The sequence below is a fragment of the Rutilus rutilus genome, assembly GCF_951802725.1.
Source record: "Rutilus rutilus genome assembly, chromosome: 10".
In the NCBI taxonomy this organism is placed as follows: domain Eukaryota; kingdom Metazoa; phylum Chordata; class Actinopteri; order Cypriniformes; family Leuciscidae; genus Rutilus; species Rutilus rutilus.
The window spans coordinates 34,319,753-34,343,977 of record NC_140215.1 but is presented as its reverse complement, the minus strand read 5'-3'; the positions used below and the strand labels follow the sequence as shown (position 1 = coordinate 34,343,977).

Below are 24,225 nucleotides of genomic sequence, written 5' to 3'. Positions count from 1 at the left end.
TGTAGTATTTTGCCAGTTAATATTAATATGCACTGGATGTTTATAACATGACAGTATACTGTATTTTTGTGTGTGTGTGTGTGAGGGATGTTTTGTAATCCAGGGTGAATCCATATTTATGTATATATATATATATTCACACAATATTTTCCTAAGAAGTTTTATAGTCTTAAAACATCACTCATAATGTCGTAATGAATACATGTGATTGCATTGCCAAATGTCGACTGTTTAATAAAAACATTTGAAACGCCCTGAGAATGTTTAATTTTCTGTGTTGTTTTTGTGTTGAGCACTGCAGTGCCTTCTCACACAATGCTTATCTGTCTCCAAAACCTGTCATGGGGACTTTGTTCCCCTGACCCTGAATTAAGGTCACGACCATGGGTAAATGTTTAAGATACAGTTGCCCTAGAAAAGTCACATGCTCGCACTCTTTAAACTGAAGAATTGTAACATTTAATAAGCAACCAGATTTGAGAAATCGATCATGTACTGTTCCATATAACCCGTGGGCTCTAGGATGGGTCTGTTAATAAGATGCTAGTTTAATGCTGTCATAAGAACAAAAGCAATCAATGGAAGATTTATAACCTTTTTTTATCACGCATTAAGCGGTAGATAGTGAAAAGATCCTATATTGTGACGTGTAAATACGGATCTTTGAACAGGTTGACCCTGTTTGTGTTGCGTGACTTGCGGACAATGTAGAATCACTGTAGTGTGAAAGAGAGGGCTTGGTGTGTTCAAAGGTGGTGTGTGTAGGCGAAAGTGCCTGGCGGTGCAAACAACTGCTCTTTACTGGTGCACTTTGTCCAGCGTGGCTTTAATGAAGGCATGTCTATCATGGGACGCTGCCAGACAGTCCCGATCTGTTGCATAACACTGGGAGATTGGGGCTGTTTGGTTGAGGGGAAATGGACAAAAATGGCCTTTTCACCCTCAAAGGCTTATGGCTTTGTTAAATCTCAAGAATCGTGGTAGATGTTGTAAGCATGTAGTGTTTTACATTGTTGGTGGTGAGCCAAATGGGAAAGAAAACTAACAATCTTCTCCTGATGGATTATGATTTAATGGCGGATAATATACAGCGGCCTCAAAGTATTTGGACTCTTGAGCTACACTTAAACTGGACTAATGTCACTGCATCTGATAAAATATCTGCAAACAAAAGCCATTTTTCACTCTTCCCCTTTACATCATTATGATACAAATAGTTTTCTGTCTTAATTTACAGTGAACAGTATTACTTTTGTAGTACACATCGTTCTTTAAAATATATAGGTCACCTCTTTTGATACTTTATATGTGATGACTTAATCGATTTTGACTCTGCTTCCTTGTTCCTGATTGTTAATATCCACTTCCTCTTTCGCTCCATTTGTTGGCCGTCATCAAACCAACTGTGTCATCACACACGAACTTCCATTCAAGACCACATTGGACTTTACTGGTTTAAATATTTATTTAATATAAAGCCATAAAGTCAAGAGATAAAATAGCAATAGAATAGTAAATTAAGATATAAAAACTGACATAAGTGCAGACTTAAAATGATCATAACCATTTTTAGCATACTAAAACAAGATCTATTTATGTACAATACATTTGTTCCTATCTCAATAGCAAATAAAGTATAAATGTATTTACAAACCATATAGGTAAAAGAATCTCAGAGAAAATATAAAGAAGTATAAAATCCAACAGAGATTAAGAATATTAGGAAAGTAGAATACGCAAAACGTATATAATAGTTCTGCCATTTCAACAGTTGATGTATAAGCAAAATACGCTCCTATTTAGTTGTTTCCTTTGCGTAAAACTTACACCGTGTCCTAACCAGTTGTGCGATACGTTTCTGGAGGTGACGGCGTTCTCGTCACTAGATGCGACTAAACTGCACCAAAAACCAGAACGTGGTTGATGTTTAATGTGCAGCACATTTGTGGACCAATGAGATTCCATCGTGGGCGGAGCTACCCACCTCAATGCTGCACAAATTAAAGCCAATTGAATGACAAACTGTCCTGTGGCTGGTTAGCACAAACACACTGACGTGGAAGAGCCTTTTCTGCTTTATTGCGTCATGTCTGGTCAGGACACAGTGTTAGCAAGAGAAAAGCAGTACCAAAAAACAGAAGCAAGTGTGGAAGGAGAGAAAAGAAGAAAAACAGCTAGTTGTTCTTAACGAGAGTCTTTTTAAGGCGAGGAACGAGGAAAACGGTGCCGTCCGCGGTGTGCTGAAGGGAGTATTCGTTGGGTGAGAAAGGCTTGCCCTGCTCGTCTCGAAGCATACCGAAGACCTCTTGGTACAGGGTACTCAGCTCCTGTTTCATCTCTCTCAGACTGGTGCTACGCTCGCTCTTCTCCTTCTTCAACCGCTCCTTCTCCTCCTTCAGCGAGTCCAGCTCGTACTCCAGGCCCACGATGTTCTCCATCTTCCGCTTGCGGCAGTTTTGCGCGGCGACCTTGTTCTTGCCCCGGCGCCGGATGTCTCGGATGAGGGCGAGTTGGGCCTCGTTGAGCTGGTGCTTGGCCATCATCTCGTTGAAGTCATCCACAGGCAGATTGATGATCATGTCCACGGTCAACGGGATCTGCAAGGCTTTTGCTCTCTGCTCATCACGGGAGAGCCGGGCCTCGGAGCGCTTCTTCTGCTTGTCTTTGGTGAAGGGGGGTTTGGAAAAGCCACTGGCCTCCACCGGCTCCGTCTTTGGGTTCTTTGCTTTCATCTCCTGCTGCTCTGCGGAGGATTTCTCTGAGAGAGACGCCTGAGCTTCGTCAGTAAGGTAAACCAGCGGGAATATCTCGGTGTAATCGGACTCCATGCTTCCCGGACTACCGTCCATCTCTTCAGAGTCGGAATCACTAAAACCGAAGGATTCATCTCCGTTTAAGGACTTCCCCGGGGAGCTCGTGTGAGGACTGGAGTCCAGCGACAAGCCAGAATCAGAATCTGCGAATTCCACCATTGGTTCTGGTTTTCCTGAGCTGAAGTTTCCTGGTGAAAAGCTTTGCAGATCCATGGGGTTTACAGGAGGATCGTTGGCCATCTCGGCCAGTTGGTTGACCATATGTCCTCCGTCGCATGTGAGAGGGACGCTGTTCACTTTTGCCTCCATCTCAGGATAAAACAGCTCGTTGAACTCTTCAGGCCCGAACTCGGCTGCCACATCCGGGACGTTCAGACTCATCTGGCTGAGGTTGGGCGACACCATGTTGCTGAAGGATCCATCATAGGTGTTGATGTATTCAGGAGGACACACCTCGGTCTGGGCGGACGAGAGATGGTCCATCCCGGGCAGATATTGGCTGTAGCTTGGGTTCTGTGCTTCTCCGGAAAGTTTTACAAATCCATCCATATTTAATGTGTCCTGCATCTGCATGTTGAGACACTGCTAAAAATACAAAAGAGAAGCATATCAACACCGTAATCCAATGTGAAGACTCGTATAAGACAAATGGGAGTTGGGAACAAAGCATTGTTACACTTGCGTATTGTCTGGGAAATTGGCAGTTACAGTTGCTTAAACTTGAGTGTTTCTACGCTTGATCTGCTAGGTAACGTTGTAGCTTGATGCTTCACTCTGTAGAATTCAGTGCATTGGGGAATGTCGACGTGATAGTCATATGAAAGGACCCTAACTTTAAACTAGGGCTGCCTCCTAATAGTCGACTAACTGTTAGTCGACTAAGGTTTTATTAGTCGGTTAGTCGCAGAAAAAATAACATAAAAAAAAATTCACGCAGACTGTACAGACTGAAATCCAAACATTCGCCTATCATTCTTCGACCTCAAATAAGGCAGATCACTTGAAACATGTAAGTAGTAGCAACTCTACAAGTCTGCACGCTCTAATGCTAACCTAGATAAATGTGCGCTACTATTAGGCGCATAAGTGTTTGTGTGGAGAGCCGCTTACTGCATGACATACAGGCGCCGGCGCGATCACTTGCATTTAACTCCGGCATTTTTGGTCATACAGATTCGAGTAATGCAAACTGTAAAGGGTCTACTTTTATTTATTTTTTACTCACAATAACAAAACGTTGTGCTTTTGTAAAATAATGGTGCTTTCTGTCCATTATGTTATTCAATGAACTTGAGCGATCACATAAATGAACCGAAACTCAGCGTATACTTGCCTCACAGACATGAGAAATATGTCTATAGAAAGCTTGAAATGTCTACTTTTAAATGAACATATTATGAAATCCGTATGAAATGTTGCATATATGCGCGTCCACTACTGCAGAGATGACGAGTCAGCATTGTTGACTTGATGGGTTCACACTGACACAGAAAACATTACCAATAAATGATTAAAATGTTTAGACAGTCTCCTCCTGTTTTTTTCACGACACATTCATAATCATTACGTTTGGTGGTGCGCTGTGGCAAGCTTTATGTGTGCATTTGAGTGCTGATTAGGCTATTTTATATAGGCGCATTATTATGATTTATGGCTTGTTAAGTCGATTATAAAAATCTTTAGTCGAGGGCAGCCCTACTTTAAACCTTTATGAAGTATATATCCCAAGCTGCCTGTCAAAGCACAGCATGAGCTCAGAGAGGGTTATCTGGGTGTTGCTCAGCGACAGGGTTTAATTGCACCTTTCTAAACCACAGGTGGTATAAACCAGATTATACCACAAAGTATCTCACACCCTCTCTCTCTCTGAAAATTATGTTGAAGGGATAGTTCACCCAGACATGAAAAATCTGTCATCAACTCGCCCTCATTTCGTTCCTATAAGGAATGGACTTTCAATGGAGGGACAGATCTCAGGTTTCATTAAAAATATCTTTATTTGCACTTTGAAGATGAACCAACATCTTCTGGGTTTAGAATGACATGAGGGTGAGTAAATAATGAGGTGAATCATCCCATTAAGATTGCACATTAAGGTTTTTATATAAGATGTTATAAAGTGTTTAACACTAACACTAGCCAAACACCAAATGCAAGTATAAATTTGCTTGGACATATTAATATACCTCGCCTTTTTGGCTGGTACCTTTATTTGAAACTGGAACATAAGAGTATATGCTTTAAATTGCAATGTAAAAACTATTTTCATTTTGTTCCCTGGACAAACGGTTGTTCCAGGGTGTTAGTGAGGTCTGGTTTAGGGTTCATACCTGCAACTCTGGGAGTGAGAGCAACTCCATCCAGGCTTGATCCAGAGAGCCTGGCAGCAAAGGATTCTGGGTAAAGGCTGGGATGTTTGCAGGCATCATGAGATCTGTGGAAGGTGGAACGGAGACATCCAGGCAAGGTGGAGCTGGCTGCAAAGACAACAGAGAAGAGAGAGAGAGAGACAATTAGACTGAAGTGCAGTGACATGTATAGGTGTTGTGTTGCCAAGAGGTGTGAGGTGTTATATATATCCCCTAATTACCTCAGCTGGCTCATCTAGCGGAAAAGTCTCAGCCAGAAGCTGCATGCACTCATCGAATGACAGGGCATCACCTTCGTGTTCTGCGAAAGCCCCATTCTGCAGGAACACAGTCAAATGAAACCATTGCATTTACACACACACCGCAGGACACATACAAGTAAATGCGTTTTTAAACAAACCTCGAGTTACAATTATTAACAAAACATCCATTATCTCTGGTTACTGGTAAAGTGGATTGTGTAGATGTGGGTGTGCGCTGGATTTGTATTATTTTTTCTGTAAATTTAATTTTGAGTGCTCTGGATGCATTAATGAAAGGTTTTATTAATGTTTTTACTTTCATTCTAATTTTCCTTTTAATTGAATGGGATGCCTGCAACATGTTATTTCCTGTTTATCTTGCTTTATCATTGGTAATGTTGTTGTTGGATTCAGAATCACTTTTGTTGAAACACTGAAAATAAAACTGAAATGTAATGTTAACATAAAACAATGTACCCAGAGTTAATGCTGAAACAATATTTCAACTACACTTTAGTGGTACATGAGGGGTGGGGACTTGAATAAAAATGACACCTGTCCAGCAGTTGAGTCACTTTTCTTTTATTTAATAGTTTAACACAATCAATGACAAAAATATACAAAAGATCATTCTTAAAGTAAAAGTGGGACAAAAATGACAATCATTACAACCTTTAAACATATCATTAGTTTCAGAAGTCTGATGTCATTAGGGGCCAAGCACCGAAGGTGCGGAGGCACCTATTGTTTTCGTTCCCGTTCTTATTATTAGGGGCCAAGCACCGAAGGTGCGGAGGCACCTATTGTTTTCGTTCCCGTTCTTATTATTATTAGGGGCCAAGCACCGAAGGTGCGGAGGCACCTATTGTTTTTGTTCCCGTTCTTATTATTATTATTAGGGGCCAAGCACCGAAGGTGCGTAGGCACCTATTGTATCTGTTCCCGTTCTTATTATTATTATTCTTCATTTTTCCGACTGGGAGTCTATGGCAGCCCATAGAACCGCTTGCGGGAAAGTTATGAAATTTGGCACAATGATAGAGGAGGGTCTGACCTATCAGCATAGCAAATTTGGAGTCTCCAAGTCATTACCTCTAGCGCCACCAACTGTCCAAAGTTGCACTCATGTTTATGCTAATAACTTTTGAACCACATGGGCTAGAAACAAAATTATTTTTTTCTCTGATTCCCTAGCTCAAGCCGATTCGATTGCACCCTATGACGTCATTTTCCGTCATGAAAATTTTTCCGCCATTTTGAATTTTCCGAAAAACCTACTTTTTCGAACTCCTCCTAGGCCGTTACTCCGATTTTCACGAAATTTGAACCAGATCATCTCCAGACCATGCCGACAAAAAGTTATGGAATTCAAGTTGATTCTCTTAACCGTTTTCGATAAACCCACGAAGAAATTTTACGTAGAGCTTGCGAAAACAGACATAAGGCTGTATCTCCGCAACGCTTTATCAGATTCAGACCAATCTTGGTACATGTCATCACAAGCATGACCTGAGGCTACATGCTGCGTTTCGGCGCAGCGCCACCTACTGGTCCGGAGATATGACAAATGGATGTTTTTGCTTATAACTTCTGAATGGTTTGTCCAAAAATCATAAAATCAGTCTCGTTAGATTCAGGGCAACATGCCGAGTCGACTGATATCCAATTTTCCCAGATCAGCCATTTTGGCTGTCGGCCATTTTGAATTATGTGCTAAAATGCTGTATTTTATGAACGCGTGAACGTATCGTTACAAAACTCGGAATGGATCATCAGCACGCTGCCCTGAAGGAGCCTGAGAAGTTTCGAAACAGTGCCACGTAGTGGTGAATTTTTTTCCCCAAATGCTTCCAAATGTTTATAACTTTGGGTGTGGTCGACTTATTTTCACGAGACTCATCTCATTAGAGTCCTGAATCGTTGCCAAGTTCCACGATACCAAACATGCTAGGTTTCGCCTTACGGTTTGTGTAGCGTTGTGATTTAGCGCTTAAAAAACATTTGGCTATATCTTCGAAACCGCTAGTCCGATCGAGACGAAACCACCGTCAGAAGTTTGGAAACATAGGTCGATAGCTATACGCCAATGCCCAAATGCAAAAATATTGATAGTAAAGGGTAGTAAAATCCAATCAAAGTCATGTGTCAGTCATTTTTTACGTGTTTTTTCATATAAATGTCTATAACTCTGAAGCGAATTGAGATATCTTCACCAAAATCGACACACATATGTATGGGCTCACTCTGAGGAAATGTAAAAAAAAATGGTGGAACTCAGCCTCTTGGTGGCGCTATAATAGAACAAAACATGAAATCCCCATTGACTTCAATACAGTTTTGTGAAATAAAATGCTATACTAAACGAATGCATTAGTTTAATATTTCGAAACTCAAAATGTGCCATCAGCACCATCCCCTGAAGGTACCCAAAATATTTTGAGACAGTGCCACCTAGTGGTCAAAAGTTGTAAGAAAATTTACAAAACTGCTAATAACTTTTGAATAAATTGGCCTATTGTAATGCAACAGGTCTTAATAGATTCCTTGGGTCAAGCCGAGAACATAGATACCAAGGTTTCCTTATTTGGCCTAGCTTCCTGTCCGCCATCTTGATTTTCAGTCAAAACCTACTTTTTCGAACTCCTCCTAGACCGTTTGTCCGATTTTCACCAAAATCGAATCGTATCATCTCCAGAGTGTGCTGACTAAAAGTTATGGATTTCGTGTCTATAGACGAAACCGTTTTCGTATAGCGTAGCAGCAAATTTGAAGCATGATGCTAAAAGCACTATTCAGGCTTTATCTCTGCAATGGCTTGACATATTGACACCAAACTTTGTATGTGTCATTGTCACTTCACTCTGACCACATCACATCAGTTTTGTGACTGCGCCACCTATTGGTCAAAAGTGATAATCCATTAAATCATATTTTGAATTACTTTTTATATGATTTTTCAGCCATTTCGCCTAAAATCTTCTTTAAATGTATTTAATTGCTCATTGTTGCAGTTGGTCTGACATCTTCAGCCATGTTGGCATATCCTGTCATCTGCTTGCGCTTGGCCCCGATAATTGCTGCTTGCAGCTATATTTATTATTATTATTCTTCCTTCTTCCGACTGGGAGTCTATGGCAGCCCATAGAACCGATCGCGGGAAAGTTGTAATGGTTTGACATTCTGATAGAGGATAGTCCCAACATTAAATACACCAATTTTGGTGTGTCTAAGTCATTCCCTCTAGCGCCACCACCTGTCCAAAGTTGCAGTCATGTTTATGCTAATAACTTTTGAACCACAAGGGCTAGAAACAAAATTCTTTTTTCCTCTAATTCCTGAGCTCATGACGATTCGATTGCACCATATGACGTCATTTTCCGTCATTATAATTTTTCCGCCATTTTGAATTTTTCAAAAAACCTACTTTTTCGAACTCCTCCTAGGCCGTTGCTCCAATTTCCACGAAAATTGAATCAGATCATCTTCAGACCATGCCGACAAAAAGTTATGCAATTCGTGTTGATTTGTCAAACCGTTCTCGAATACCGCGCAAACAAATTTTATGTAGCGCTTCCGAAAACAGACACAAGCCTGTATCTCCGCAACACTTTATCGTATTCAGACCAAACTAAACACATATCATCACAAGCATGACCTGAGCCTACATGCTGCGTTTCGGCGCAGTGCCACCTACTGGTCCGGAGATATGAAAAATGGCTGTTTTTGCTTATAACTTCTGAATGGTTTGTCCAAAAATCATAAAAGTGGTCTTGTTAGATTCAGGGCATCATGCTGAGTCGACTGATATCCAATTTTCCCAGATCAGCCATTTTGGCTGTCGGCCATTTTGAATTATGTGCTAAAATGCTGTATTTTAGGAATGCATGAACCTATCGTTACGAAACTCGGTATGGGTCATCAGCATGATGTCCTGAAGGAGCCTGAGAAGTTTCGAAACAGTGCCATCTAGTGGTGAATTTTTTTCCCCAAATGCTTCCAAATGCTTATAACTTTGGGTGTGGTCAACTTATTTTCACGAGACTCATCTCATTAGAGTCCTGAATCGTTGCCGAGTCCCACGATACCAAACATGCTAGGTTTCGCCTTACGGTTTGTGTAGCGTTGTGATTTAGCGCTTAAAAAACATTTGGCTATATCTTCGAAACCGCTAGTCCGATCGAGACGAAACCACCGTCAGAAGTTTGGAAACATAGGTCGATAGCTATACGCCAATGCCCAAATGCAAAAATATTGATGTTTAGGGGTAGTAAATTCCAATCAAAGTCATGTGTCAGTCATTTTTTACGTGTTTTTTCATATAAATGTCTATAACTCCGAAGCGAATTGAGATATCTTCACCAAAATTGACACACATATGTATGGGCTCACTCTGAGGACACATAAAAAAAATGGTGTGACTGAGCCTCTTGGTGGCGCTATAACAGAACAAAACATGAAATTCCCATTGACTTCAATACAGTTTTGTGAAATAAAATGCTATACTAAACAAATACATTGGTGTAAAATTACGAAACTCAGAATGTGCCATCAGCTCCATCCCCTAAAGGTACCCAAAATATTTCGAGACAGCGCCACCTAGTGGTCAAAAGTTATAACAAAATTTACAAAAAGGCTAATAACTTTTGAATACATTAGGCTATTGAAATGCCACTGGTCTTAATAGATTCCCTGGGTCAAGCCGAGAACATAGATACCAAGTTTTCCTTATTTGGCCAAACTTCCTGTCCGCCATCTTGATTTTCATTCAAAACCTACTTTTTCGAACTCCTCCTAGACCGTTTGTCCGATTTTCACCAAAATCAAATCGTATCATCTCCAGACGGTGCCAACTAAAAGTTATGGATTTCGTGTCGATTGACGAAACCGTTTTCGTATAGCGCAGCAGCAAAGTTGAGGCATGATGCCAAAAGCACTATTCAGGCGTTATCTCTGCAATCCGTTGAAATATTGACACCAAAATTTGAATGTGTCATTGTCACTTCACTCTGACCACATCACATCAGTTTTGTAACTGCTCCACCTATTGGTCGAAAGTGATAATCCATTAAATCATATTCTGAATTACTTTTTATATGATTTTTCAGCCATTTCGCCTAAAATCCTCTCTAAATGTCTTTAATTGCTCATTGTTGCAGTTGGTCTGACACCTTCAGCCATGTTGGCATATCCTGTCATCTGCTTGCGCTTGGCCCCGATAATTGCTGCTTGCAGCTATATTTATTATTATTATTCTTCCTTCTTCCGACTGGGAGTCTATGGCAGCCCATAGAACTGATCGCGGGAAAGTTGTAATGGTTTGACATTCTCATAGAGGACAGTCCCAACATTAAATACACCAATTTTGGTGTGTCTAAGTCATTCCCTCTAGCGCCACCAACTGTCCAAAGTTTCACTCATGTTTCTGCTAATAACTTTTGAACCACAAGGGCTAGAAACAAAATTCTTTTTTCCTCTGATTTCTGAGCTCAGGGCGATTCGATTGCACCCTATGACGTCATTTTTCGTCATAATAATTTTTCCGCCATTTTGAATTTTCCGAAAAACCTACTTTTTCAAACTCCTCCTAGGCCGTTGCTCCAATTTCCACGAAAATTGAATCAGATCATCTTCAGACCATGCCGACAAAAAGTTATGGAATTCGTGTTGATTCATCAAACCGTTCTCGAATACCGCGCAAACAAATTTTACGTAGCGCTTGCGAAAACAGACACAAGCCAGTATCTCCTCAACACTTTATCATATTAAGACCAAACTTGGTACATCTCATCACAAGCATGACCTGAGGCAACATGCTGCGTTTCGGCACAGTGCCACCTACTGGTCCGGAGATATGAAAAATGGCTATTTTTGCTTATAACTTCTGAATGGTTTGTCCAAAAATCATAAAAGTGGTCTCGTTAGATTCAGGGCATCATGCTGAGTCGACTGATATCCAATTTTCCCCGATCAGCCATTTTGGCTGTCGGCCATTTTGAATTATGTGCTAAAATGCTGTATTTTATGAACGCGTGAACGTATCGTTACAAAACTCGGAATGGATCATCAGCACGATGCCCTGAAGGAGCCTGAGAAGTTTCGAAACAGTGCCACCTAGTGGTGAATTTTTTTTCCCAAATGCTTCCAAATGCTTATAACTTTGGGTGTGGTCGACTTATTTTCACGAGACTCATCTCATTAGAGTCCTGAATCGTTGCTGAGTCCCACGATACCAAACATGCTAGGTTTTGCCTTACGGTTTGTGTAGCGTTGTGATTTAGCGCTTAAAAAACATTTGGCTATATCTTCGAAACCGCTAGTCCGATCGAGACGAAACCACCTTCAGAAGTTTGGAAACATAGGTCGATAGCTATACGCCAATGCCCAAATGCGAAAATATTGATGTTTAGGGGTAGTAAATTCCAATCAAAGTCATGTGTCAGTCATTTTTTACGTGTTTTTTCATATAAATGTCTATAACTCCGAAGCGAATTGAGATATTTTCACCAAAATCGACACACATATGTACGAGCTCACTCTGAGGACATGTAAAAAAAAATGGTGGGACTCAGCCTCTTGGTAGCGCTATAATAGAACAAAACATGAAATTCCCATTGACTTCAATACAGTTTTGTGAAATAAAATGCTATACTAAACAAATGCATTGGTGTAATATTACGAAACTCAAAATGTGCCATCAGCACCATTCCCTGAAGGTACCCAAAATATTTCAAGACAGTGCCACCTAGTGGTCAAAAGTTATAACAACATTTCCATAAAGGCTAATAACTTTTGAATAAATCTGACTACTGAAATGCCACTGGTCTTAATAGATTCCTTGGGTCAAGCCGAGAACATAGATACCAAGTTTTCCTTATTTGGCCAAACTTCCTGTCCGCCATCTTGATTTTCATTCAAAACCTACTTTTTCGAACTCCTCCTAGACCGTTTGTCCGATTTTCACCAAAATCGAATCGTATCATCTCCAGACTGTGCTGACTAAAAGTTATGGATTTCGTGTCTATAGACGAAACCGTTTTCGTATAGCGTAGCAGCAAATATGAGGCATGATGCTAAAAGCACTATTCAGGCTTTATCTCTGCAATGCCTTGACATATTGACACCAAACTTTGTATGTGTCATTGTCACTTCACTCTGACCACATCACATCACATTTGTAACTGCGCCACCTATTGGTCGAAAGTGATAATCCATTAAATCATATTTTGAATGACTTTTTATATGATTTTTCAGCCATTTCGCCTAAAATCCTCTTTAAATGTATTTAATTGCTCATTGTTGCAGATGGTCTGACACCTTCAGCCATGTTGGCATATCCTGTCATCTGCTTGCGCTTGGCCCCGATAATTGCTGCTTGCAGCTATATTTATTATTATTATTATTATTCCTTCTTCCGACTGGGAGTCTATGGCAGCCCATAGAACCGATCGCGGGAAAGTTGTAATGGTTTGACATTCTGATAGAGGACAGTCCCAACATTAAATACACCAATTTTGGTGTGTCTAAGTCATTCCCTCTAGCGCCACCAACTGTCCAAAGTTTCACTCATGTTTATGCTAATAACTTTTGAACCACAAGGGCTAGAAACAAAATTCTTTTTTCCTCTGATTTCTGAGCTCAGGGCGATTCGATTGCACCCTATGACGTCATTTTTCGTCATAATAATTTTTCCGCCATTTTGAATTTTCCGAAAAACCTACTTTTTCAAACTCCTCCTAGGCCGTTGCTCCAATTTCCACGAAAATTGAATCAGATCATCTTCAGACCATGCCGACAAAAAGTTATGGAATTCGTGTTGATTCATCAAACCGTTCTCGAATACCGCGCAAACAAATTTTACGTAGCGCTTGCGAAAACAGACACAAGCCAGTATCTCCTCAACACTTTATCATATTAAGACCAAACTTGGTACATCTCATCACAAGCATGACCTGAGGCAACATGCTGCGTTTCGGCACAGTGCCACCTACTGGTCCGGAGATATGAAAAATGGCTATTTTTGCTTATAACTTCTGAATGGTTTGTCCAAAAATCATAAAAGTGGTCTCGTTAGATTCAGGGCATCATGCTGAGTCGACTGATATCCAATTTTCCCCGATCAGCCATTTTGGCTGTCGGCCATTTTGAATTATGTGCTAAAATGCTGTATTTTATGAACGCGTGAACGTATCGTTACAAAACTCGGAATGGATCATCAGCACGATGCCCTGAAGGAGCCTGAGAAGTTTCGAAACAGTGCCACCTAGTGGTGAATTTTTTTTCCCAAATGCTTCCAAATGCTTATAACTTTGGGTGTGGTCGACTTATTTTCACGAGACTCATCTCATTAGAGTCCTGAATCGTTGCCGAGTCCCACGATACCAAACATGCTAGGTTTCGCCTTACGGTTTGTGTAGCGTTGTGATTTAGCGCTTAAAAAACATTTGGCTATATCTTCGAAACCGCTAGTCCGATCGAGACGAAACCACCTTCAGAAGTTTGGAAACATAGGTCGATAGCTATACGCCAATGCCCAAATGCGAAAATATTGATGTTTAGGGGTAGTAAATTCCAATCAAAGTCATGTGTCAGTCATTTTTTACGTGTTTTTTCATATAAATGTCTATAACTCCGAAGTGAATTGAGATATTTTCACCAAAATCGACACACATATGTACGAGCTCACTCTGAGGACATGTAAAAAAAATGGTGGGACTCAGCCTCTTGGTAGCGCTATAATAGTACAAAACATGAAATTCCCATTGACTTCAATACAGTTTTGTGAAATAAAATGCTATACTAAACAAATGCATTGGTGTAATATTACGAAACTCAAAATGTGCCATCAGCACCATTCCCTGAAGGTACCCAAAATATTTCAAGACAGTGCCACCTAGTGGTCAAAAGTTATAACAACATTTCCATAAAGGCTAATAACTTTTGAATAAATCTGACTACTGAAATGCCACTGGTCTTAATAGATTCCTTGGGTCAAGCCGAGAACATAGATACCAAGTTTTCCTTATTTGGCCTAGCTTCCTGTCCGCCATCTTGATTTTCAGTCAAAACCTACTTTTTCGAACTCCTCCTAGACCGTTTGTCCGATTTTCACCAAAATCGAATCGTATCATCTCCAGACTGTGCTGACTAAAAGTTATGGATTTCGTGTCTATAGACGAAACCGTTTTCGTATAGCGTAGCAGCAAACTTGAGGCATGATGCTAAAAGCACTATTCAGGCTTTATCTCTGCAATGCCTTGACATATTGACACCAAACTTTGTATGTGTCATTGTCACTTCACTCTGACCACATCACATCACATTTGTAACTGCGCCACCTATTGGTCGAAAGTGATAATCCATTAAATCATATTTTGAATGACTTTTTATATGATTTTTCAGCCATTTCATCTAAAATCCTCTTTAAATGTATTTAATTGCTCATTGTTCCAGTTGGTCTGACACCTTCAGCCATGTTGGCATATCCTGTCATCTGCTTGCGCTTGGCCCCGATAATTGCTGCTTGCAGCTATATTTATTATTCTTCTTCTTCTTCTTCTTCTTCTTCCGCTCTTGGAGTCTATGGCAGCCCATAGAACCGATTGCGGGAAAGTTGTTTTGGTTTGACATTCTGATAGAGCACAGTCCCAACATTAAATACACCAATTTTGGTGTTTCTAAGTCATTCCCTCTAGCGCCACCACCTGTCCAAAGTTTCACTTTTATTTTGCTAATAACTTTTGAACTGTAAGGCCAATCAACAAAATTATTTTTTCCTCTGATTCCTGAGCTCATGCCGATTCGATTGCATCCTATGACTTCATTTTCTGTAATAAAAATATGGCCGCCATTTTGATTCATTCGAAAAACCTACTTTTTCGAACTCGTCCTAGACGGTTTGTCCGATTTGCACGAAAATTGAACCAGATCATCTTCAGGCAGTGCTGACCAAAAGTTATGGAATTCAAATTGATTCGTCAAACCGTTTTCAATAAACGCACAAACAAATTTTACGTAGCGCCTGCAAAAACAGTCGTAAGGCTGTATCTCTGCAACGGTTTATCGTATTCAGACCAAACTTGGTACATGTCATCACAAGCATGACCTGAGGCTACATGCTGCGTTTCGGCGCAGCGCCACCTACTGGTCCGGAGATATGAAAAATGGCTATTTTTGCTTATAACTTCTGAACAGTTTGTCCAAAAATCATAAAATTGGTCTCGTTAGATTCAGGGCGACATGCCGAGTCGACTGATATCCAATTTTACCATATCGGCCATTTTGACTGTCGGCCATTTTGAATTATGTGCTAAAATGCTGTATTTTATGAACGCATGAACGGATTGTTACGAAACTTGGCATGGGTCATCAGCACGATGTCCTGAAGGAGTGTGAGAAGTTTCGAAACAGCGCCACCTAGTGGGGAATTTTTTTTTTCAAATGCTTATAACTTTGGGTGCGGTCGACTTATTTTCACGAGACTCATCTAATTAGACTCCTGAAACCTTGCCGAGTCCTACGATACCAAACATGCTAGGTTTCGCCTTACGGTTTGTGTAGCGTTGTGATTTAGCGCTTAAAAAACATTAGGCTATATCTTCGAAACCGCTTGTCCGATCGAGACGAAACCACCGTCAGAAGTTTGGAAACATAGGTCGATAGCTATACGCCAATGCCCAAATGCGAAAATATTGATGTTTAGGGGTAGTAAAATTCAAACAAAGTCATGTGTCAGTCATATTTTACGTGTTTTTTCATATAAATGTTTATAACTCTAAAGCAAATTGAGATATTTTCACCAAAACTGACACACATATGTATGGGCTCACTCTGAGGACACGTAAAAAAAATTGTGGGACTGAGCCTCTTGGTGGCGCTATAATAGAACAAAACATGAAATTCCCATTGACTTCAATACAGTTTTGTGAGATAAAATGCTATTTTCATTCAAAACCTACTTTTTCGAACTCCTCCCACACCGTTTGTCCGATTTTCACCAAAATCGAATCGTATCATCCCCAGACTGTGCCGACTAAAAGTTATGGATTTCGTGTCAATTGACGAAACCGTTTTCGTATAGCGCAGCAGCAAATTTGAGGCATGATGCTAATAGCACTATTCAGGCTTTATCTCTGCAATGCCTTGACATATTGACACCAAACTTTGTATGTGTCATTGTCTCCTCACTCTGACCACATCACATCAGTTTTGTAACTGCGCCACCTATTTGTCGAAAGTGATAATCCATTAAATCATATTTTTAATTACTGTTTCTATGATTTTTCAGCCATTTCGTCTAAAATCCTCTTTAAATGTCTTTAATTGCTCATTGTTGCAGTTGGTCTGACACTTTCAGACATGTCGGCATGTCTTGTCGTCTTATTCTGCTTGGCCCCGGTAATTGCTGCTTGCAGCTATATTTATAACTACAAGTGGTCCAACGGTTCAGGTTTTAAAAATCTGGCTTACATCAGACTACTGCCTCTTTTCCTCTGGGATCTCTGAAATCTGAAAAAAGAAAGCATGAAGTCAGTTCAGTTGTCATACATCTGAAATGTACATTCTGTTTATTTAATATATCTTAAATCTGTTAATGCTTCAATAGTGCGGTTTCTACAAATGGAAGTGCTATGGCAGGGGCGTCCAATCGTTCCAGCGGAGTTTATCTCCAGCCCTAATTAAACACACCCGAACCAGCTAATCAAGGTCATTAGGATCACTGATAACTTCCAGGCTGGGGTGTTGGAGCTCAACTTTGCAGGAAGAGGAATAAACACCTCTGAGCTTCAGGAAGGGATGGGAAGATTATTCAACTATATCTCAGCTCATGTTCCATGAAACTGCATTGAATTCAAGTATTCCAAGTTTATCTTGTAGAATAAAAGAGTTTAGGTTTTTCCAAAGACAATTTCTTTAAAGCTGCTTATGTAGACCTTAAACTCTTTAAATATCACAACATAGCCATGTCAGTCAATTTTCTCATAAACACAAGATGTAGATTTTTGTGAATGCATTTCAGTGGGAAAAGGCTAAAAACTAAATGGAGATCGGTTACATCCGTCACATTTAATACAGACTGAGGAAGATGAATGATTACCTGATAAAGCAGTATTCAGGGAGCAGGAGAGGGCCAGAGGTCAGGTGATTATGCTGTCGATGTCGGCATTATCAGGACGGTGCTTGTCATTTGTTTAACTGTCCGTCCTCATCTGCCTCACTCCTACTAAAGGCAAGAACGCAAGGTGCTGTGCAAGCAGAGTCACTGATGACAGACATGCGCTGCTGAAGAAATCGGTAGGCACTACATTCCACCATTAAAAAAGGTTGTTCTTCATGTAGTATGAATGTGTGTGGGTTATGAATGAATTCTGGACGTACTTCATCCGCCATTTTGTTACGGTCATGTGACCTTCACTGTCATTCATAAATTCTCTCCCGTGGCCTATGCAAATACTATGCATTGACATTATACTCTCCCTGCTGAAAAATCCAGCATTGCTGGTCACCAGCATGAGGTATGTTTTGCATGCTGGGACGAGCATGGGTTGCTGGTTTGCTGGTCCCCAACATGAGATGCTGGTTGCTGGTTTGCTGGTCCCCAACATGAGATGCTGGTTGCTGGTTTGCTGGTCCGCAGCATGAGATGCTGGTTTGCTGGTCCCCAACATGAGATGCTGGTTTGCTGGTCCGCAGCATGAGATATGGGTTCTGGTTTGCTGGTTCCCACCATGGGATGCTGGTTGTCTGGTCCCCAACATGAGATGCTGTTTGCTGGTTTGCTGGTTCCCAACATGGGGAGCTGGTTGATGGTTTGCTGGTCGCCAACATGAGATTCTGGTTTGCGGGTCCCCAACATGGGGAGCTGGTTGATGGTTTTCTGGTCGCCAACATGAGATTCTGGTTTGCTGGTCCCCAACATGGGGTGCTGGTTGATGGTTGTCTAGTCCTCAACATGGGATGCTGGTTTCTGGTTTTCTGGTCCTAAACTTGAGATACTGGTTGCTGATTTTCTGGTCCTAAACTTGGGATAGTGGTTGCTGGTTTGCTGGTCCTCAACATGAGATGCTGGTTGATGGTTGTCTAGTCCTCAGCATGGGATGCTGGTTGCTGGTTTCCTGGTTCCGACCATGGGATGCTGGTTGATGGTTTTCTGGTCCCCAACATGAGATGCTGGTTTGCTGGTCCCCAACATGGGATGCTGGTTGATGGTTTTCTGGTCCCCAACACGAGATTCTGGTTTGCGGGTCCCCAACATGGGGTGCTGGTTGATGGTTGCCTAGTCCTCAACATGGGATGCTGGTTTCTGGTTTTCTGGTCCCCAACATGAGATGCTGGTTGCTGATTTTCTGGTCCTAAACTTGGGATAGTGGTTGCTGGTTTGCTGGCCCTCAACATGAGATGCTGTTTGCTGGTTTTCTGGTCCTCAACATGGGAGAGTGGTTGATGGTTTACTGGTCCTCAACATGAGATGCTGGTTTGCTGGTTCCCAGTATGGGATGCTGATTGATTGTTTTAGTTTTGCACGCTGGGTCCAGCTTGGGAAGCGCGTGTGCTGGTGGACCAGCATATGTTATCTTCTGAGTGCTGGTATGATCCCAGCAAGACCACAACAAAACTAATGTATGTTACACATCACATTTTTTTGTGTGTGTTCATAGTTAAAGAAAATACCAAAATAATTATCCTACTAATTGAAATAATTTAATAAAGAAAAACACATGTTGCAGATTGTTTATTGGTACACAGTAAAAATCCTCATTGTTAAACTATCTGTTCAGTTTCCATATGGTCCCAATCTATAGTAAAAGTGACACTGAAGCAATGTTGCAGTTAGTGAAATAAACTAGATTCACTCTACAAGTGATGACTGAGCGTTAGACACCTGCGGTTAACAAGCAGAATCACTGAATATAAGAGGAACAACAAGAACAAAACAAAGAGAAGAGACAAGCAGAAACACAACAGCTACAACTGACTAACAGCCACACAGCCTTAGATTCAATTAATTGCAAATAAAATCAATCTCACCAGAGGATGCTTAAACAACTCCAAAAACATCTTCAGCATGTTCAATTATTGTAAACCTGTTTGGCTTTTATTTATTTCATATGGTACATGTATAAAGGTTGTTGAAGTCTGTTTGAAGTCGTCATTATGCTGATCAGTATTCCCTTTAGTTGAGCTCTTGGCCCGTTACTTTGGTCGAATTAATTTTCTTTCAGCAATTGATGAAAGTGCATGCTATCACTATTGTCTACAATATTTCATGCTCCTGACTGCAATAACACCTTTTATGTACAGCTTTTGGACTCACTGACTGACAGCTGGATTTTGACACAAATTCCCCCAAAAAAGTCTTTAAAAAAGACTTTCATTATTAAGTTGCTATTCAATGTCCCATTGAAAGAGCTCCTCTCATAACCTGTTATTGAACAAATGACATGATTATGCTGTTATTTGGCATTTTTCTTTGTTTTCCTATCTCTAAATGTTTTTGTTTTGTAATGTAAACAAGCTTTTTTTTTTTTTTTTGTGTACAGATCCTTTTAAACAGTAGAAAAATCCTTTGAAATGTTTCACCAGTTTGAATGTTTACTTTGTTCTTCAAAACTTCAGATGACATTGATAAATAATGGTGAACCAGCTTCACCAGCTCTGGTTTGCTTGAGAACAGCATGACTATGCTGGTCCACTAGCTAAACCAGCACTAACCAGCCTGGACCAGCATCAAATTTCATGCTGGTTTATGCTGGATATTTCAGGCTGTTGACATACCGTTTTCTGGTCTAAACGGGACACGTGTTAAGTGTGACATTCTTATGTTTGTGTCACTGGCACTTCAAAAAATCTGCTAAATGTTGTTGGAACTTTAATCAGGCATTTCCTAATAAACATTACTAAAGCCAGTAACAATAAAAATCAACCACAAAAACCAAGCATGCAAAACAAAGGAATAGAGAAATAATAAAGTAAACGTTTGAAATCGTGCCAGTGAAGTCATGTGAATATATCAGGTGGTGGTTCAACAAACAATACTTCTGTACAGGACACACCTGTGTTTTCTCTTCAATAAAGAAGCATCAATTCGACTACTGAGAAGGGCACAAGCAGAACCAAAAATGGGTGTTTTATAGAGGCCGTTTACACGACACTGTTTTCAACTGAAAACAGAAACCGTGAGCGTTTTGGCCGTTCACTTACACGACAACAATGGCATTTTGGGGGCCTGAAAATGCTATGAAAACGAGCTTCAAAGTGCAAGTTTTTGAATATGATACAGTTATTATCTCCATGTAAACTACAAAAAACGCGCATTTGGGAAAACATGGGTATCTTTAAAAAATGACCTCGCCAACTACTGGCATGAATAATACAGCATGAATACGAAAAACGCAAAGACAAAACTTAGTTTTTTAGTACATCGTTGTTGTGTAAACGTGCCCTAAACCAGTGGGCATTTCCAAACTACAATGGGTGTTCTTCATCCGCTTTACCGGCAGGCCCAACCCCTAAACCAAACCCCCAGTGGATTAGAACAAATCGGGTACAGTGTTGAAAATGCCCATCATAGTTTGAAAACGCCCCGCAGATTGAGGAACACCACTAGCTTTCCACAGAGATACACTTTCATGACTTTGTGCTCAACAACAACAAATCAATAGGTGTGTTTGACTCTAAGTGGCGCTGCTCAGACCGGTCGGTGTAAAGTACAGCGAGAGCGATTCAAAAGCATACTCTCGAACCAGCTGAACTAACTGATATTGAACTAACACCTAGTGTCAGTTCAATATCACTGTCACCTCCAATGTGTGCTGACCCAACATACTTTAAACATTGAAATGTCAATCTCAACCAAAAGGATGGTTTGCACCAAACCTCAACATTGTCTCAATGTCACCTTGCTATCTGCGCTGCTATCAAAAGTCCTAGAATTCAGTGTGATCTCAAACATTTCTCATCAAATGATCTGAGCTACTGCATTACAGTCATTTTATATCTGTAAACTCTTACTGTTTTTCAACCTTGAGTTCTTTAATGTCTGGTGGATTCTGATTGGCTGTCAAAAATCGTTCTAAAAGTGATTCCAACGTGCCATTATCGTTATAGTTGTGGTGTGGACTTCACTATTCACTATATAGCCTATAACATTTTAATAATCGAGAATAGTGAAGTCCACACCACAACTATATTATAGCTATCGTATTGGTGTGAACGAGCCTTTAGCCGAAAAATAGTAGGCGGTTTGCTCCATAATTTTATGCAAGGAAAACTCACTTCGTACAAGATTTAAGTCACGTAGTGCATCTGTGTGCCTGACCTCCTCAGGGAAAAGTAGGTGTTTAGTGTCCTTTCCATGTTGTGTTGGGATTGTTTGCGTGTTTCCATTTCGTAGAATTGCGTTTACCTCCCGAGTTCCTGTAATTATGCCATTGTGGCAGTTACCAAGCAACAAGGCAGCTGCACCCAGTAACATGAGCGAGGCCTGTTGAGCACCTGTGTGTGTGTGTGTGTGTTTTTATGAAAGGTCTCATGGGATGGATTTGTGCAGGCGTACCTGTGTGATTTCTCCGTTCGTCGTGTTGGTTTGCGCCGGAAGGCTTCGAGGCACGAACTCTCCGGTCTCCTCGTCCAGCTGGAGTTGAGCGAGCAGAGCTTTCTCCTGATCCTGCAGATGCTGCTGGCGCTTCTCCTCCTCCTGCTCACGCTGCCGGCGCAGCTCCACCTCCTTCTGTCTGAAGCTGAAGTCAAACACTTCCCTGCCCGCTCCCAGGTCCACGTCCTGCCTCCACAGGATATCTATCAGATCCATGTCCTACAGAGAAGAAGAGAGACGGCATGAGAGGAAGCACACACACACACACTCCTGACCACACCCTGCCTGTCGAGCCCGGCCCTCCTCAGATACACACACGCACAATGCCAGAAAGACAGGATGAATAATACATGCTGCTTCTCCTTTTTCATCCCATCTCTGGGAAATACCAAATCACACACACACTTACATATTTATACACACTCGGATAGTGTTCCTATTAATGTTAGTGGCCGATTTAAAGGTCAAAAGGAAAAAAAAATCATTCATATTTCTGACCTTCAACTAAAAACAGCTAAAAATAAACACATATGGTCTGTATGTGGGAAGTTGACGTGTTCTGTGTGACGTGATAAATCCAAAAATATATTTTTTGTAATTGCTTTATCATTATTATGCATTCTTATATTATTTGACAGACTACATGGGATATTTCTTCTTTAAAAAATGAATCTGTCACACTGCAAGACTTTTAAAATCACTAGTGAATGCAAAATGTGTTTAAAAAGAAACAAAAATGGTGAGCATGTAAAAGTTTTTTTTTTAACTCAGACATTTGTGGTCATGTTTTACAGTACATCAAACACCATTTCAGTATACGCAACTATTTATGGAGCTCTTCTGGTTACCACACTTCTTTTTAACTGCACATCACAAACTGGAATTTTTTATTTTGTGGTGAAACCCTTTCTAGAGAGGTGCACTACTACACACAGATCTGGAGGAGTGGACGGCGGCTTCGGCCAATCAGCAGCGAGAATGAGACGCCACCCGCCATGTTGTTTTAACTACAGAGATCAGGGTGTTTGTCACATTCAAGGACAGAGAACAAAACATATCGTCTGCGTCCTTGCCTTCTTTTAATGTTTCTATTATGTGCAGATGTGGACCAGGGTTATTATAGTTAACTAGAACTATCACCATAAAAAAAACGTTCATTACTTGAAATAAATTACTAAAATAATTTCTCATTTTCTTTATTTAGCTTAACTTGATGTACTAAAATATTAAAACAGAAATAAAAACTACATATAAACTATATTTAAAAACTGATGAAAATGACAAAAACACAACAAAATTGCCTAAAATTAAAATGATAAAATAAATAAAAATAAAAACTAATTCTAAATATTAATAAAAGATATAGGCTACTAGTATCACAAACAACACTATTACTTAGGCTACGTTTTTTTAGTTTGGATAACTTCCAAAGCATAAAATCAAACATGTCAAAACATATCAGCATTTTAGTCAATTGTTTTAGTAAGTTAAATCTTTAGATTTTTTGCAGTTTGATTTTTAATGTTAATCTTAATTGCAGATTAAAAACATATTTAACATCTTCATCCACTAACCTTGCTGGGTACAATAAATAATAAACATGGTTCATCGATAAATACTTTTTTTTTTTACTTTTAATACTTAAGTACATTCAACTTTTACACAAGCACTTGATTTAAATACTTTGTCCAGGACGGTTTCAGAATCAGAATCGTATCCTTAGACGTCACACAACCATCATCACTGGTGATGAAACCAGATATTGATATATGGCCATTTGGAGATTCATCTGTAACCCTTCCAAAACCTTCTGACAGGCCTGTCAATATTTAATGCACATTTCCTGTTTTCAAGTGAAGAGTAAAATAGATTTTGGATAAATATTGTATGTTTGTTTAATTGCAGCAATTTTGTTTTTGTCCCATAAACCAATAAATTCATTAAAAGGGACAATTCTATCATAATTCGAACCCGTAAGACTTTTCATAATCGAAACACAAATAGGAATATTTTGTAATATTCTCTCATCCTCTTTTTCCATCCATTGAAATTCCACAGATGTCCATATCAGAAGTGAGCTGAGCTCTTTAAGTCTTTACTTTACATTACGGTCACTTTATATGATGAACAGATTTAATTTAGGCATTCATTTGCATATATAAATATTGATGAGCGCACATTAAATATGGTGAACGGAAGCTGAAACAACA

The 24,225-nt window shown here is 40.2% G+C and overlaps 1 protein-coding gene across 2 annotated transcripts in view; it reads right to left on the bottom strand.

Moving 5' to 3' along the window:
* Nucleotides 1-1,446: 1,446 nt before the first annotated feature.
* nfe2l2a (nfe2 like bZIP transcription factor 2a) overlaps nt 1,447-24,225 on the bottom strand; it is a 28,048-nt gene continuing 5,269 nt past the window's right edge. The window contains exons 2-5 of one of the 2 annotated variants that reach the window (XM_084421096.1): nt 21,977-22,234; nt 5,404-5,499; nt 5,144-5,290; nt 1,447-3,398 (exon numbers count right to left, since the gene is read on the bottom strand). In XM_084421096.1, the coding sequence (XP_084277222.1) occupies nt 2,175-3,398; nt 5,144-5,290; nt 5,404-5,499; nt 21,977-22,234 (1,725 nt within the window). In that variant the 3' untranslated portion in view covers nt 1,447-2,174. The remainder of the gene's footprint in view (nt 3,399-5,143; nt 5,291-5,403; nt 5,500-21,976; nt 22,235-24,225) is intronic. The other variant, XM_084421095.1, reaches the window with a different exon arrangement.